The sequence below is a fragment of the Rhinopithecus roxellana genome, chromosome 7 (genome assembly GCF_007565055.1).
Source record: "Rhinopithecus roxellana isolate Shanxi Qingling chromosome 7, ASM756505v1, whole genome shotgun sequence".
Taxonomy (NCBI): Eukaryota; Metazoa; Chordata; class Mammalia; order Primates; family Cercopithecidae; genus Rhinopithecus; species Rhinopithecus roxellana.
In genome coordinates, this window is record NC_044555.1 from 51013931 (window position 1) to 51032367 (window position 18437).

The 18437-nt window shown below is 39.7% G+C and overlaps 1 protein-coding gene across 1 annotated transcript in view; it reads right to left on the reverse strand.

The window, feature by feature from the left end:
* Positions 1 to 18437, reverse strand: part of OPHN1 (oligophrenin 1) — a 407359-nt gene that overhangs the window by 174406 nt on the left and 214516 nt on the right. The window contains exons 7-11 of the mRNA XM_030934177.1: positions 15425 to 15535; positions 13672 to 13776; positions 11412 to 11541; positions 7850 to 7950; positions 2850 to 2941 (exon numbers count right to left, since the gene is read on the reverse strand). Of these exons, the coding sequence (XP_030790037.1) occupies positions 2850 to 2941; positions 7850 to 7950; positions 11412 to 11541; positions 13672 to 13776; positions 15425 to 15535 (539 nt within the window). The remainder of the gene's footprint in view (positions 1 to 2849; positions 2942 to 7849; positions 7951 to 11411; positions 11542 to 13671; positions 13777 to 15424; positions 15536 to 18437) is intronic.

Sequence of the window (18437 nt, forward strand, 5' to 3'; positions counted from 1 at the left end):
ACAGGAGCTGGGAGGTCCTTTCCATTACTGATATCGTAGGAATCCTGTTCTACCTGCTGGAATCATGGGGCTCCTGTCCTACCATCTCTTACTTCATTAAAGCACCTCTTAATGACAGTCTTGTGATTACTGGCAACAATATATACTTCCACAGCCACCTTGAATGGGGTCATCCATTGTTAACACAGAAATGATAGAGATTCACAAACCAAAATTCAAATAACATCACCTCCTTCATGTGACTGTGGTGACAACTAAAGGAAATTATACACTTAAATGGTTGATAACAGTCCTGTCACAAAGGAGGTACTTGGCAAATGTTAGCAATTGTTTTTATTTTTATCACAATTATTTTTGTTGCTATTGTTACTAAAACATTTCAAGCTCTGCCTTGCTATGAGCCTGTCATTTTAAATACTGCTAAGAGCCTAAATTTAGAACCAGATGCAGTGATTCACACCTGTAATATGAGCACTTTGGGAGGCCGACAGGGTAGAATCACTGCAAGCCAGGAGTTGAAGACCAGCCTGGGCAACATAGCAAGCCCCCACAGCTACAAAAAATAAAAAATTAGCCAGATGTGGTGGTACACACCTGTCAGTCCCAGCTACTCAGGAGGCTCAGGCAAGAGGATCACTTGAACCTGTGCCAATACAAACCAACCTGGGCAACAGAGTAAGACCCTCTCTCTAAAAAACTAAAAGTTAAAAAAATAAAAAATCTTATCCTCTCTTCCTGACATAGAAAAAGGTGACTCAAAGAGCCCTTTGCTCTGTGCTCCAGGGAATGTGAGTACAGCTGCCTGATGCCTGCTAGAAAGCCTGACTCTCTTCCTTATATCAGATTGACTAGCCAGAAAAGCAGATGTCATGTCACTCAAAAGATTCCACATGCAAAGAGGGGCCTCAGCACCTGTTTATTATTATATTTAATGCTCTATTTTGCAGTTTGTTTCTTCTGCTTACAATAGACAATAGAACAAAATTAAAAACAGCATGGAGCCAGGCACAGTGGCTTATGCCTATAATCCCAGCACTTTGGGAGGCCGAGGCAGGTAGATGTCTTGAGGCCAGTTCAGGTCGAGCCTGGCCAACATGGTGAAACCCCATTTCTATTAAAAATACAAAAATTAGCTGGACATGGTGGCACATGCCTGTAGTCCCAGCTACTTGGGAGGCTGAGGCAGGAGACTCGTTTGAGCCTGGGAGGTGGAGGTTGTGTACCACTGCACTCCAGCCTGGGCAAGAGAGAGAGATACCATCTCAAAACAAACAAAACAAACAAAAAGAAACCAGCATGGGCTTTGCAGACCGGAGACCTACAGACTAGGGTTTGAGCTCAGCCTCACCACTTACTACGTGACTTTAGTTGGGCAAGTCAGTTAAATGTATGTGGGTCTCAGTTTCCTCACTGGTAAAATGGGGGGTAGATTAAATGAGGGAATGTTTTGTAAAGTGCACAGTATATAATAACTAAAAGTGTAGATGCATCAAAACTTTAATCCCTGGGTTCTAGTGTCAAAATTCTTCAGCATTCTGGGATAAGAAAAAAACACACTTAAGAATAAACATCAAATTTAGTACTTATCATGAGCCATGCATAGCACCAGGTACAAGAAACATAAATTGATCCTAGCCCCTAACCACGGGGACAAACTGTTTGCAACAGCTTGAGTTGGGGATATTATTTGCATAAAAGGGAAGCCACAGCCAACAGTAATTTTCCTCTTCCTACTGGAACTGAGGCTATCAGGAAAATGAGTGACAGTCTCGTGGTTACTGGCAACAATATATATTTGCAGAGCCATCTCAACTGGGATCATCCATTTTTATCAAAGAAATGATATAGATTCACAAATCGAAATTGTGAGGGTCAAATGATAATCTCTCAATTTTGAAATAAGGAAACAAGCTAAGTCCTTTATTCCCTGATTTTTTAAAAATGCCCTCATCATTTAGTCTGTTATGATCCCAGTCACTGCTAGTTTTATTCACGTGACATTGTAATTCACCATTCAAGTTCCTTTCTAGCAATCTGATCATTTTGCAAAATTCTATTCTATTACTAAGTATCTAACACATAGAAATAAAAGGTTGAGATAAAATCTAGAAACAGATTTATTCTGTTTATTTTGGCACAACCACCCAACTATAAAGCATGTCTTTCTCCACAATAATGCCAAATGCACTCATTTGACATTTTAATGGTTAAAATTCTCCTCTCCTCTGATAAAACTGCTCAGGTTCAAGTAAAAAAAGAAGGCACTGGGGAGAAACAAACACAACGAAGTCCAAAATGTGCAAGACTTAGCTCTAAGATCTGAAAGGTGATAATCACACTATTTCCAGTTCATATGAGTACCTGTAAAGTAGGGAAGGTCTGCATCATTTTTGCACCAAATGGGGGGAAATAACTTTCTAATACACCATGACCCTCTACCCCATCTTCCCTCCCTCAAAAATGTGTGCCAATTCATTTGTTCTTTTATGTGATATTAGGAGATTTAACAAAGAATGAGCTTTGTTATCCTTTCCTTCTTGCAGGATCACCAAATGTTGACCTTTTGCACATATGTTAGCAAATTAAATCCCAGGAGAGACTTTTTCTTCCTAGACCAAGTGAGGCAAAGCTGACAGAAGCTTGCACAGAGAAAAGCAGCACTGGGCCAGGTCTAGCAGGGATCCCTGGGAAGGGCAGTCAGAAGAGCTGGCTTGAATAGACTCACAACAAAGTCCTGAATAGACTTACTCATTGTCATCAATGTGGGATGATGGAAGAAAATAAAAGACCTACCCAGGCTAAGCATCTGGCACGTGGGGACATTGCCAATTCACAGCGGCACAGCTTACCTTTCATTAGTTTCTATATCAAAACAGAACCTCTTGTCAATAGACTCCGTCTTCCTTCTCACACAGTACTTCAGTGTTAAGTCCAAGGGCCCCTGATATGAAACAAGAATTAACAGGCAATTTTTTTTAAAAAAAGACACAGAAGCTGTTTCTGCTTCCTACAGTGTCTTCAGTGTCACTTGGAAGGCGTCTGGTGAAGGCAGCAGGAGCAATGTGTAGACTCACTGAGAATCTTGTCCCTTCAAACAGTATTTGCAGCAAGATGGCAGATGGTTTCTCCCCGCTCCAAGAATCAATGGCTGAGACGAGGAGAAATTGTTCAGAGTCATCCAGCACTCTTTCCCAAGAAGGAAGACTTAACAGGAAGCTCAATACACATCATGTAAGGGGAGTGTAGGAGAAATGGGCTGCCTGAATGGCATTAAGTGTACAGAATAAAATTTTCATGAGGCCTTTAGGGAAGGAAATTGTGACAGGGTAAGTGGCTGTCTAAAACCTCCCTTAGAAAGTCAGAGGGTAGCTGAGCAAGGAAGCTTCCATTAAAGTGGCAGATGAAGGAGGGGAGAAAAACATTTCTGTCCCCCAACATCCAGACTCTTTAGGATGACAGAAATCACAAACTTAATTGCTCAAAAGGTAGTGCAAAAGTAGAGGAAATAGTAAATGTGTGTATTAGTCATGGTGACATTTGATATTTCATATGTGCAGCAAGGACAGGTGGCCCACTTTAGTCCTGTAGGTAATTAAGGGAATTAAAACCCGCTGTGTCCACAGACTAAAATTCTGCAGTGTCACCTTGTTCAGATTCCCTCTCTTATCTCAACAGAGACCATGTGATAAAGGAAAGAGAAGTAACATTTATCACTTACTGTGTACCATATATTACGCTACATATTCTTTTTTTTTTTTTTTTTTTTTTTTTTTTGAGATGGAGTCTTGCTCTGTCACCCAGACTAGAATACAATGATACAGTGGTGTGACCTCAGCTCACTGCAACCTCCGCCACCTGGGTTCAAGCGATTCTTCTGCCTCAGCCTCCTGAGTAGCTGGGATCACAGGTGCGCACCATGCCCGACTAATTTTTGTATTTTTAGTAGAGATGAGATTTCACCATGTTGGTCAGGGTGGTCTCGAACTCCTGACCTCGTGATCCACCCACCTCAGCCTCCCAAAGTGCTGGGATTACAGGCATGAGCCACCGTGCCCAGCCTATGCCAGGTATTTTTAAGCCACTTTTCTTGTTAACAACCATTATAGAGAAGTGACACCTAAAGCGGTAAAACGGCATACTCAAAGTCATCCAAATTGGTATAGCGGAAATAACAACACACTAGAAAACTTAAGACCTAGGGTCTTGTCTCAGTTATGCCATTTACCAGCTATGTGACCCTGGCCAAAACACAGCAGGTCATGCCTGTAATCCCAGCACTTTGGGAGGCCAAGGCAGGTGGATCACCTGAGGTCAGGAGTTGGAGACCAGCCTGGCCAAGATGGCAAAACCCCATCTCTACTAAAAATACAAAAATTAGTCAGGCACAGTAGTGGGCGCCTGTAATCCCAGCTACTTGGGAGGCTGACGCAGGAGAATCGCTTGAAACCGGGAAGCAGAGGCTGCAGTGAGCCAAGATCGCGCCACTGTACTCCAGTCTGGGTGACAAAGCAATATTCCGTCTCATGAATGAATGAATGAATGAATGAATGAATAAATAAATAAATAAATAAATAAATAAATAAATCATATTCCATCTCCAAGTCTTAACTTCACAATCTATTAAATGGGAATAACACAACCCACTGTGGTATCTCAAGTTAGAAAACACTGCCCAGGTGCCTAGATACTATGACATACAAACTGGCCCACGTGGCTCATTACCCAATACTTCTTGCTCGTCAGCACACTCAACCACTTGCAGGCCAATCTGTCCTTGCTCCTGCACTATAACAACTTAACTCTAAGTTAATCCTTCAGTATGCCTTCCTACCCCCAAATCTGGGATGCCACACATTAGTCTTTCAAAATGAGGGTTATGAGCAAAGTCACAGACTCACTCTATCTCTTTAAATTCTCAATGCCCACAGCTTCAATGGCATTTCAGCTCAGGGACCTAGGCCCTGCCCATCACTCCAATCTCATCTCCAGTGACTGCTCAACTATTTAATGCCCCTACAATGCAAAAGTACTCTTATTTCACACACGTATCATGCTATTTCAAGATTGCATGACTTTGCCTATATTAATCCCTCCACCCAAAATGACCTTGTCTATCTTCTTTGCCTGACTAAACTCTTACTTATTCTACAAACTGCAGTTCAGCTTTCACTTCCTCAAAAATCCTTCTTCAAACCAACACATTGCACACTATGTGCTTTGCACGTAATATTAAAATGTTCTGTTTTTAGGTTTAATTTCACCACTTGACTAGGAAGTCTTCAAAAACATGAACAGTGTTTTATTCATCTTTATATCTCCAGTACCTTGCAAATACTTAGTGCTCAATAAATGTTTATGAACTACTTTATCATTCTTACCACTTTTCTGATGAGGAAACTAAGACTGAGCAACATTAGGCAATTTACCCAAGGTCAAAAAGCTACCAGACCACAGAGCTAAAATTTAAACACAGGTCTGCAGATTCAAAATGCAGTACTCCTCCTGACCACAAATTCCTAACAGGGAAGGGATGAAGATCTAATAAATTATCATTTGAGAAGGTGATCAGAAAATTGAACATGACAACACAGATGAGAGCTGACAGGCTAAAGTAGTAGAACCAACACTATAGTAAGTGCCATAGTCAGAAAGATGACCAATTCCTGCATCTTCAAATTGGTCTCACTTCCTACACAAATTGGGGGCACTGACTTCATACAGCTGCTAGGAGGGCAAATGAGGAGCATGAATATGACAGAAGGGTCTAGTTCATTGTTTGGCACACAGCAGTTATTCAAGAAATAGTGGCTTTTGTAGTGTTCTTATTATTATGGTATCATTTATTTGTAAAATTTATAATTGTAAAGTACAAACTAGTATTAGGAAGTGAAACAGAGAACTTTCAGGAAGAAATCACTTCCAACTCCAATTTGGGGAAATCCAATTAACTCCCACCACCTCCCTCTGCCTTGTAAGTGAGTAACTAAGTTCTCCTTTCCATTCCATAAGGAATACCACATTAAAAATGCTCAGGCCACCACCATTGCAGTTTTGCAAGCAGCTACTCAATGAAAAGAGAAGAGGGAAAGAAAAACTAAAAGGAGGGCTTGCTGGCATCTGTCAGGAGGATATGAAAGTGGAATCTGCTGACTCTGTCTTGGGGTTTGCAATAAAGCACCTCTGAGCAGCCTCAGAAAAAGTGCCTAAATGAAATTATTGTCTACAAAAGGAGCTTTCCTCTCTGGTATTTGAAAAGTAATGTGTGTAGAAAAATAAAAGAAAGAGACTGCAGGCCAGTGTTGCTTATAAGCACTTCCTAGTCAGATTAATCAGCTAAGTTCTGACTGACTTGGAACAAATCAGTGCTAAAACACAGGATGAATTTAGGGAACCACACTGGAAAGTGCTTTGGCAATTGGCAGATTGGAAACTGAGGAGGGTTTTGAATGAGTAACTGGCCCATAATAAAAGCACAGTAACTGGTGCCGTGGCTCACACCTGTAATCCCAGCAATTTGGAAGGCCAAGGAGGGAGGATCACCTGAGGTCAGGAGTTCGAGACCAGGCTAGCCAACATGGTAAAACCCCATCTCTACTAAAAATACAAAAATTAGCTGGGTGTGGTGGTGTGCACCTGTAATCCCAGCTGCTCAAGAGGCTGAGGCAGGAGAATCACTTGAACCTGGGAGGCAGAGGTTGCCGTGAGCCAAGATTGTGCCATTGCACTCGAGCCTGGGCGACAACAGTGAAGCTCCATCTCAAATAATAATAATAATAATAGAGCATAGTTGAGGATTCTAGAAACTGTGTTTGATACAACATCTTCTACAAGTCCATCCCATCACCAAAGCACATTAAAGCAGGGAGGTAAATCTTGTAGTTAAAAGACCATCCTCACTCCAAAAAAATTTCAGTAGCCTGCAAGCACATTTCCATCCTCTCTAATTCAATATGAGCAAGCCACACAAGAGAGAGATCTTCCATGAAAAGGAACAGCAAGGGAGAGAAACTGTCCCAATTTTTCTCCAAATTCCTCCCTACCTAAATTGGGTCTTCGTGTACTACTTTCAATGCTAACAAATAACTCTTGAAGCACTTCCAACAAACAATTTGTAAAGAGTGCAAATGCTTAAAAATCATGCACTAAGACCCTGTCTGAGAGCCAGTTAAAGGGGAAAGAGACACATTGAACTACTTTTAGAATATAAACAATCTGTCTAAAGATCAGCTTTTATCTTAAGAAATCCGTGTGTGTGTGTGTGTGTGTGTGTGTGTGTGTGTGTGTGTGTTTGTAAAAGATCAGGTTCTTCCAGGTGAGTAAACTATGTTTTCAGTGTGTTAAATTTATCTTGTCATTTTCAGGAGTGAGAGAAGGTTTGGAGGGCAGAAAAAGAGAGATTAACTGCTTAAAGATATTTGAGTAGTACATAGAATGTGAGTATTGGTTACTCCAACCGTAGGCCACACACACACTCCTGTAAAAAAAGGAATTTTGGAATTCAATTCATATTTTTAAAACTTGTTATTTTAAAGAATCCAAGAGTAGAGAATTCTTAAAAGTAATTCATCCATATTTTTACATAGCTGACTGTACAATGTGACTGGCACTTGTAAAAATAACTGGTTTGAAAGACTACTGACACTTTCAAAAGGCTTGCTCTAATTAACAGAGAAATTTTTCACTCAACTCAGTGCTATCTGACTCAAACTTAGGACAAAGTGTACATATAAAGTCATGGCTTCATGTAACAGTGATGAACTTGATGGTTTGATACTAAGTCAACATATATTCTTTTCTGAGAAACAGGCATAGATCCATTTCTAAAAATGTGGTGTAAACAAGAACTGACCTGCTTAGCACCTGGCTTCTGTTCCATAGGCGTCATGGTGAGTGTTTTGGTCTCTTTCTCATACTGGCAATAGTATTTCACCCAGGATATTCCTAAAGCCCCTACGAGGACAAGTAAAAGTGAGCAAACAGAATAACTGTTTTAGCTGTATAGGAAGTCAACCCCTAAGATTGAAGCTATTTACACATTGCTCATCAGAGTCAAACTTCAGATCCAGCCCTGCCCTTGCCCTGACTGCCATCCTTCCATAACCACCTACCTACTGCACACAGGGAGATCCTAACCTTCACCAACTGCTTCCCACAGCTGCTTCTGGCTTGCTCAAAACCTACTCTCCCTGCCATGTTCCCTATAAATGGTATCACCATGTATCCCAGAAGCTGAAGACTATTGTCATTTACTTTGCTGTCTCTGTAACTGTTCCATGTGATTGGTCATTGGGTTATGCCCCTTCTAACCTGTACATGACTCTACATATCTCTCTTTTAACTGTCTCCTCCTCTCCATTCCTTTTAACAATGAATTAGTTAAGAACCCTATCCGTGTTGTTTTTGCTTGTTTAATTTTTTTTTTTTTTTTTTTTTTTTTTTTTGACAGAGTCTTGCTCTGTCACCCAGGCTGGAGTGCGGTGGCGTAATCTCGGCTCACTGCAAGCTCTGCCTCCTAGGTTCACACCATTCTCCTGCCTCAGCCTCCCAAGTAGCTGGGACTACAGGCGCCCACCACCACGCCTGGATAACCTTTTGTACTTTTTTTTAGTAGAGACAGGGTTTCACCATGTTAGCCAGGATGGTCTTGATTTCCTGACCTCGTGATCTGCATGCCTCAGCCTCCCAAAGTGCTGGGATTACAAGCATGAGCCACGGCACCGGGCCCAGTGTCTTATTTTTTATTTATTTTTTATGAGACATATTTTCAAAAAACAAAAATTTACTATCTCACCAATTATTTCATTGGCCTTCTCTCTGATTTCTCTATTGTCCCCATCTCTGATCACTCCATTCCAATTCATTCTCCACTCTTTTGCTAGATTATTTTAAAAATATATCTCTATTTTTATCATTCCCCTCATTAGAAACCATCCATGGCTTTCCCACTATCTCCACACTCTTTAGCCTGCCTACAATGCCCTTGATAACACGATTGAAACTTATCTTTCCAGCTTTTTCTCTTGGCACCTCACCTCTATGTTCCTGTCTCAATGAATTACTTTTAGTTCCCACATAAAGAGGTAGCCATATAATTTATAGTCCAAATCCAAGACTTAAGACTGAATGAGGCTGTATTATTAATAATTACATCAGGACAGCAGGAGTAAAGCAGGACTATTCTTGGACAAGGGCCCTACAAATCAACTATGTCTATCCACAACCCTGCCTCTACTCATGCAGTGGTATACACCTGGAATTCCCTCCCTCCCTCCCTCCCTCCCTTCCTTCCTTCCTTTCTTTCTTTCTTGCTCTCACTCTCGCTCTCTTTCTTTCTTTCTTATTTTATTCATTTTTGAGACAGAGTCTCACTCTGTCACCCAGGCTGGAGTACAATGGCACCATCTCAGCTGACTGAAACCTCCACCTCCCAGGTTCAAGTGATTCCCCTGTCTCAGTCTCTCAAGTAGCTGGGATTACAGGCATGCGTCACCACACCCAGCTAATTTTTGTATTTTTAGTAGAGACGGGGTTTCACCATGTTGGCCAGGCTGGTGTCAAACTCCTGACCTCCGGTGATCTGCCTGTCTCAGCCTCCCAAAGTGCTGGGATTACAGGCGTGAGCCACTGTGCCCGGCCATTCCTCCTTTTCTTTACCTATCAAACTCCCATTCATCATTCAAGTTCTAGTTCAAATACCACTTTCTTGGTGAAGCCTTTAGATATATGCCCCAAATACAGTGATCACCACATTTCATTATAATTATTGATATATTTGTCTATCTCTCCCATCACTTTCCACTTCTTGGTGACAAAAATCATGGTTGATTCATTTTTTCAAGGGTGTCCCCAATGCATTGCACAGTATCTGGCAGAAACAGTGCTCATTAAGCATACATTCAACTGAGTAGCAATGTCATGCCCATATGACAAATCAGAATACTGGAGCACAGAAGGATCACACAGCATACAGCAGTGGTTCTCAACTAGGGGCAACTTGGCCTCCCAGGGGACATCTGGCAACACATTAGAGACATTTTAGGTAGTCACACCTGGAGATTACTATGAGCAAAAAGTGAGGAAAGGCAAGGGATGCTGCTAAATATACTACAATACACAGGACCACTTCCCAGAACTAAGAATTATCCAGCCTGAAATGTCAACAGCACTGAGATTGAGAAATTGTGCAACACACAGTTGAAGAGATGAACCTGACAAGTGGGAGAATACAGCTTTGAAAATCATCAAAAGCAAACTGCTCTATGCGAAGAAAAGTATGATAATTTCACTACTGAAGTGCCATGCTTTGTGAATTACAGTGATTTTTGCCACTGGCAGTCTCTGGGTGTGTGTCTTCTGTTTACTCCCCAGATAAAATAACTCTGGGCAAGAACTGAATAACAGGTTTGGGGAGTATCCAGTCATAGTTCTAAGGGCAAATAAAATCAAATCACACATACAGGTGTGCAAAATGTTACTGAGGAATTAGGAAAGATCGAATGCTCTACAACATTCAGTGACTAAACAAGTTAACCCACTTTCCTTAGTCACCAATGAAAAACAGATACTGTCTTTCCCACTGGAATCATGATGTTCACTAAGTGCTATAACAGCATCCATGAGCCTGAGCAACAAAAAATTCTGTCTCTACAAAAAATTCAAAAATTATCCAAGCGCAGTGGTAGGTGCCTTTAGTTGCAGCCACTCAGGAGGCTGAGGTAGGAGGACTGCTTGAGCCCAGTAGTATGAGGCTGTAGAGAGCTATGATGGTGCCATCGCACTCCAACCTGGACAACAGGGCGAGATCCTGTCTTAAAAAAAAAAAAAGAAAAGAAAAGAGCAAACACATGACCCTAATGCAGACGAAAATATAGGGGACTATAGTAGGATCATGGGTTTTGGCATTTCACAGATCTGAATTTAACTTTAGTCCTGACACTTGTTAGTTGTGTGACTTTCAAATGGTGACCTCTCTGAGCCTTAGTGGCCTTATGTGTATGGGTATAAACTGGTTGCAAAGATTAAATGAGGCAGTGTTTTCAATGAACTTAGCACCATGTCTGGTACATAATAGGTATAAGAAATATTATTTTTCTACTTCCTTTCCTCTACTTCCCTTTTTTCCAAAAGACTAATCAGAAGGATTAAAGAACTAATAATACCCATTTTGAATCTCAGAGAAAACCTTAGGTCTTATCACTACAAAGCCTTTGTAAGACAAATCTTTAACTTCCTCTCAGTTTCTCCTCTTTTTTGTTTGTTTGTTTGTTTTCAGTATTCCCTGCCTGCGCTCTAAGGGAATTGTAGCTATCAGGGGTCCATGAACAGTAAGGGTACCCAAAATTCAGAGCCAACAAGTGGCAGTAGTTCCTGGCTTATTGAAACCCAACGGATACCCCTATGTCCCCACACACATTTCTCTTGTGTATAGAGATAGCCTTCAATAGTGGGCTGTCCTGGAAGTTTGCATGTCTGGGGAGCTTCTTTCATCCTTTTCTTAAGTTCTTCCATCTCTTCCCGGGTACTGGAGAAATGATTTCTTGTCTGTCAAGACATCATAATGAAAATCATTATTATCATCATCATTATCATGAAAAAGTATTTCTTGGTCAGAGACTCAGTACAGAGTTTTCCCTGCTTACAGCATGTGCAACCATAAAGCAAAAAAAAGAAATGGTGAATGGCATAGTGAATGGAAAACAAGTTTATAGAGTCTAATGCTCCTAAAGACTACATAGGAAACAAAAATGTAACGAGCAATATACTCATAAAATAACAACTGGGAGGCTTTATACTAATAGGAATCACATAAGGCCCTAATAAGAAATCTTAGAATTCTGAACATGACTGATACCCTGCTTTACAACAAGGGAGATGTCAGACAAGGTTCCCAAAGGTAGCATTCTCATAGCAACTTCCAAGTTGTGCCTCAAAGTTATAGCCTAGTTGATACTGAATCAAATTCTGGTCAAGAAGATAAAATATATGAGAGGGTGCTCTCTTGGGAGAAGGGCCAACAGTAGCTATGTTTTCATACTCACAAATACCAAAACCTAATGATGAGAATAAATTTATTCAAATCTACACAACTAAAACATGATGGTAAGACATGTGTTGAAATGTGGGTATGAAAATCAAGACAGAGGCCGGGCGCGGTGGCTCAAGCCTGTAATCCCAGCACTTTGGGAGGTTGAGGCGGGTGGATCACGAGGTCAGGAGATCGAGACCATCCTGGCTAACATGGTGAAACCCCGTCTCTACTAAAAATACAAAAAACTAGCCGGGCGAGGTGGCGGGCGCCTGTAGTCCCAGCTACTCGGAGGCTGAGGCAGGAGAATGGCGTGAACCCGGGAGGCAGAGCTTGCAGTGAGCCGAGATCGCGCCACTGCACTCCAGCCTGGGCAACACAGCGAGACTCCGTCTCAAAAAAAAAAAAAAGAAAATCACGACAGATAAGTTTTTAGTACCCAGTCTTAAAATTATGACATGATGTTAGTGAGAAAGGTGATCTGTGCTGCCCATCTAGTTCGCCCATGCTTATCCTGTAAATAAGTCACCCATATGTATACATTCAAAGGCTTGTTGTTACATTTGTACACATCAAGTGATATATAGAGGAAGATTCAAGGGATTAACTTGGTTGTAGTAGGAAGATGTTGTAAATCTGGAAATTCTGGAGAATGTGAGAGCCCCTAGTTCCTTTCTGCAAGGAGAGTATATAGAAAGAAAAAATAATAACAACTGTAAATCCCAGTCCTCCTAAACAACCAAGGGGGGCTTATTTTCACTATAACTTAGCAGCATTTTTCATCTAAAACTACATCTATATATTTCATGCAATTTAACATCCATTCTAAAGTCACCAACTCAGTAATGCCTTCTCTGACTCTACCAGGTAGCCAAATGCTCTGAACTTTTTAAAAACCTTTGGCCTTGATTCTATTATAGCACTTATCATTATGGATTATGATTTATCTCTGTTTATTTCTGTCTCCTACAAGAAACTGTATGTTCCTTCAAGACAGAAAAACTTGCATGCATCCTCATGGCATATCCAGTGCCTTTCACAATGCCTGGCACAGAGCTTATGTTCATTTTTTCCATAAACACTTGTTTAATCTGGGTTGAATAAAGGAACATGTAAAAGAATATATGTGAAAAGGATGGGAACACTGTGCCTACATGCCCATCTGTAAGAACCAGCATGACAAAGAAGGTAGAGAAAACCTTTAAAAATAATTTATGTGACGCTACTAATAAGTACTGAGAAAAGAAAGAGAAGATAAAATGAGTGTTTGTGGTAATAAAGTCCACAGTGAGAGTGTTTTGAGTGAGCAGGGAAGTAACTTAAGGCCTGGGCTCAAATAAGCCTATAGCTGTGTCCTGATCTGACAGAGATGCAGCAAATTAGCAATACTTAATAAATATTGCATAGATGAAGGTATTTGTGTGTGGAAGGGTGGGTTTGAACAGCAGTCAGCCTCAAAAACAGGAAAGAGGTGAAAGTGGAAGAGCAAGAACAGTCTGATACACTAAATATTTGTGATCCACACCAGTATATCCCAACAAATTGGCTAGGATGCAGTAACCTAGAATTCCAAAAATCAAGGTCGCTGGGGCTGAAATTCAATTGGAATGGAAAGACTGGTGAGAAAAATCCACATGCAAACTCACATTCTGTAAACTGAGCTGGAGCTGCTGTTTGTATGGGAGGAAATCCTGTGTGAGCTCCACAGTCAGGCTGTTAGAAATGAACAAACTATGAAGAAAGGCCAAGACCTAGGGAAAACATGTAAAAATAACTTTATCACCAGTATCTTCTAATAAACTAAATAAAAGAAACATGAACTCACCAAAAAACTCCATGGTGTGGCTGGGCACAGTGGCTCACACCTGTAATCCCTGCACTTTGGGAGGCCGAGGCGGGCAGATCACGAGGTCAGGAGTTCGAAACCAGCCTGACCAACATGGTGAAACCCCATCTCTACTAAAAATACAAAAATTAGCTGGCGGTGGTGGCATGTGCCTGTAATCCCAGCTACTTGGGAGGCTGAGGCAGGAGAATCGCTTGAACTCGGGAGGCAGAGGTTGCAGTGAGCCGAGATTGCACCACTGCACTCTAGCCTGGGTGACAGAGTGAGACTCTGTCTCAGAAAAACAAAAAACAAACAAACAACAACAACAACAAAATTCCATGGTGTTTACCCAGTATAGCAGTCAAACACAAACCAGTCTACACATCACTGTTTTCATATCAGGTTAAACATTTACCCTTGACTCAGCTTCAGAAAATAAGAACTATTAACAAATTTATTAACCCAGAGCTTGCTCAGATCTCATATAAAGACATTCATCATTTGAACAGTATGTGAATGAACTGCATCTTTCCTCTATATATCCTCAGCAACCACAAACAATAGGTGCTCAATAAATATTTCTTGAACGAATGAAAGTAAATAAGTAAATGAATAAAGCAAGATTTTCTACCTTACTTTAATGAAGACTGTCATAATGCTAAAAGATCAATAGAGTCTAAACCAACTTTAAAATTAGAAATGATTCACAGGGTTGCAGAAAAAGACATATAAATGATATATAATATATATTTGTATAAATTTTCAATCCCGTTAAAAATCAAATACACGGGCTGGGTACGGTAGCTCATGCCTGTAATCCCGGCACTTTGGGAAGCCAAGGCAGGGGGATCACTTGAGCCCAGGAGTTGGAGACCAGCCTGGGCAACATGGTGAAACCTTATCTCTACAAAAACATACAAAAAATTAGCCCGGTATGGTGGCACGCATCTGTAGTTCCAGCTACTCAGGAGGCTGAGGTGGGAGGATCACTTGAGTCCAGGAGACAGAGGTTGTAGTGACCCAAGATAGCACCACTGCACTCCAGCTTGGGTGACAGTGAGACCCTGTCTCAAACAAATATATGAAATGGAAAAATCTACACAAGACAGAAGTAAATGGAATGCAAAAATGTGAAATGGAAAAAACTACACAAGACAGAAGTAAAAGTAGTAGAATAAGAAGTCATTGACTGCAAGGGACATGAGTCCGTAGCACAGTACCTGGTATATGAGAGAGACTTTTAGAGGCTGCTGAAAGTGTGAGGAGGAGGAAGGGAAGGAAACAAAGTAATAGGAAGAGTGGTAGAGAAATTCTGGAAGGGAGAGGGAAGGAGAGAGGAAAAAAAGGAAAGAGAAAGAAAATAGCCACAGAAAAAGAGAGAAAAAGGTTAGGGGAAAAGAGAGAAAAATATATACTAAAGAACAAGAAAAACATAAGTTAGACTATGTTCTAGACATTTCCAATGATTATCCTTCAAGTTCTTTGAGATTCTGTTTTTATGATCAAAGTTTGTACATTTACCAGGCATTTGATAAATATTTTTAGACCATTCATCAACAGAGAAGACTTACAGGTTCCACAATATTGAACTTCTTGGACTCCTGAACTTCCTGGATTTGATAAACATAATCAAGAGAGGACTCGAAAAAATTGTGCCTCTCCTTGTCCACCTGTAGGTCTGCCTATAGAAGAAGGAAAACAAACATTACACATTGGGATATTCATGAAAGTCAGTGCTTAAGGACTGAACAGAATGCTAGAGCTAGATGAGCATTAAGCCACCAACTAGTGATGTTACCCTTTATTTTAGAGATAGAGAACCTAAAGCCAAGAGATTAAAAAGTGACTGATCCAGGATTCCAATTTCTGGTCCAACACATAAAAAGCTTGAAGTCATTATACCCATTCTGACAAAAAGAAAAAAGCTGAACAAGTGTAAAATCCACACATTTTCTTATATCCAACAGAGAACTGAAGTCAGAGGAAAATCTGCTCCCTCAAAAACTACAGAGACATGAATACAGAGAATAAGAAATTAACAAGGGCAGAATCCCAAGAACAGAAGCATGCTAGTATGGCCAGTACTGAGAGGATTACAGCAGAAAGAACTGCAAGTCTCAAGTCTTATTTAACAAGAAATGAGAAAATCTGAGCACAAAAACAATGATGCCAGAGAAAATTTTAGAGTCAGACAATGACAGCTACAGCAAACTAAGCACAGCCTAGCTCCTAGTCAGATCAACACAAAATCTCACATTAAAGACCTGTTTCGCTCAGTTCCTTTCATCTGAACATCATCACTGGCTTTCAACAATGAATTACAAGGCATATTAAAAGGCAATAAACACAGTCTGAAGAGAAAAAGGAGCATCAGAATCAAATGTAGGTAAGGCAGACATTGTAGAAATATAAGACTGTAGGCCAAGTGCGGTAGCTCACACCTGTAATCCCAGCACTTTGGGAGGTCGAGGTGGGTAGATCACCTGAGGTTAGGAGTTCGAGACCAGCTTGGCCAACATGGAGAAACACTATCTCTACTAAAAATACAAAAAACTATCCAAGTGTGGTGGTGCACTCCTGTAGTCCCAGCTACTCTGGAAGCCGAGGCACGAGACTCACTTGAACCGGGGAGGTGAAGACTGCAGTGAGCTGAGATCATGCCACTGCACTCCAGCCTGGGTGACAGAGCAAGACTCCATCTCAGAAACAAACAAAAAAGAAATATAAAACTAAATTAAAAATAATTATAATTAATATAAGGGCTCTAATATAAAAAGCGGACAGCACGTAAGAACAGATAGGTAATAGTAGTGGGCAGATGAAAACTGCAAGAAAGAATACACAGGAAAGACTAGAAATCAAAAACACTGTAGCAGAAATGAAGACTACTTTTAAAGGGTTCACCAGTAGATTGAACAAGACTGAGGAAAGAACCAGTAAGCTTAAATACATGTCAACAAAAATGTGGGAAACTGAAATGCAAAGAGAAAAAAAAAATGAAAAACATTGAGTAGAATACTCAGGAACTGATGAACAAGATGTTAATATATGCATATTCAGAGTACCAATTGGAGAAGAAAAAGAGGCAGAAACCGAAGAAATACTGCAAGCAATAATGACTGAGAATTTTCCAAAATAAAAGACAGATATCAAACCCCACATCCAGAAAGCTCAGGAAAAATACCAATAAATACAATAATACAATAAATACTAACAATTACCAATCAGGATAAATACCAAACAATCTCCATGTACATATATGATATTCAAAGCTGCAGAAAATAAAACACAAGAGAAAATCTTGAAAGAAGCTAGAGAGAAAAACAACTTACTATATAGGGGGGCAAGGATAAAGAGTTATATCAGACTTCTCTTAAGAAACCATGCAGAGAGAAGAGAGTGCCATAAAATATTTGAAGGTGTTGAAAGAAAAAAAGTTAACTACTTAGAAATGTGTATTCCATGAAATTATCCTTCAAAAGTGATGGTAAAATAAAGACTTCCTCAAACAAACAAAAATTAAAGCACTTTGTCACCACTAAACTTGTCTTGCAAGAAAGGTTAAAAGATCTCCAGTAGAAGAAAAATGATATGTCGGAAATACAGACCTAAAAAGAAAGAAAAAAGAGCATAAATTAAAAAATATTTTATTTTTCAAATTATTAATGGATCTAACAGATAAGAATTTGTCTATAATAATAATTGCAATGATACATTTGGTCATTATATCTTACAAATAAGTAAAAAGAATGATAGTACCATTATAAGGAACGAAAGGGAGAAATTGGAAATAGTCTGTCAATCCTGTACAACCCATAACTAGTTTATTGGAATATGAAAAGTGGACATAAACTAACCATAAATGCATATTGCAAGCTCTAAGGCAACCACTAAAACATGAAAAAGAGGAAGTATAATTGATATGGTAAGACAAGACAGAAAATAAAATTACATAAAATGTTCTCTTAAAAAAGAGAAGGCAAAAGAAGACTGAAAGACAAAAATAAAAACAAAAATAATAAGTAGAAGATAGCAAACAATATAGTAGATACTATTACACCATTATCTATGACCATTTTAAACATCAATGATCTAAAAAATTAAAGGATAGACTGTCATAGTGTGCAAAAATTAACAGCCAACTATGTTATTTAAAAGATATCATTTTAAATAAGTACATACAATGTTAGACCTGAAACTATAAAACTTCTAGAATAAAACCTAGAAAAATGCTTCTAGGAAGTGGCCTAATAAAAAAAAATTACTAAGACACCTAAAGCAAATACAACAGAAACAAAAGTAAATAAATGAGACTTAATTAAACTAAAATCTTTCTGCACAACAAGAGAAATAATCAACAGAGTAAATAGGCAACCTACAGAATGGGATAAAATATTCACAAACTATACAGCTGACAAAGGACTAGTGTCCAGAATCTACAAGAAACTCCAACAAATCAGCAAGAAAAAAAAAACCATTTAAAAGTGGGCAAACGACATGAACAGACATTTTTCAAAAGATATACAAATGGCCAATAAACATGAAAAAATGCTCAACATCACTAATCATCAGGAAAATGGAAAT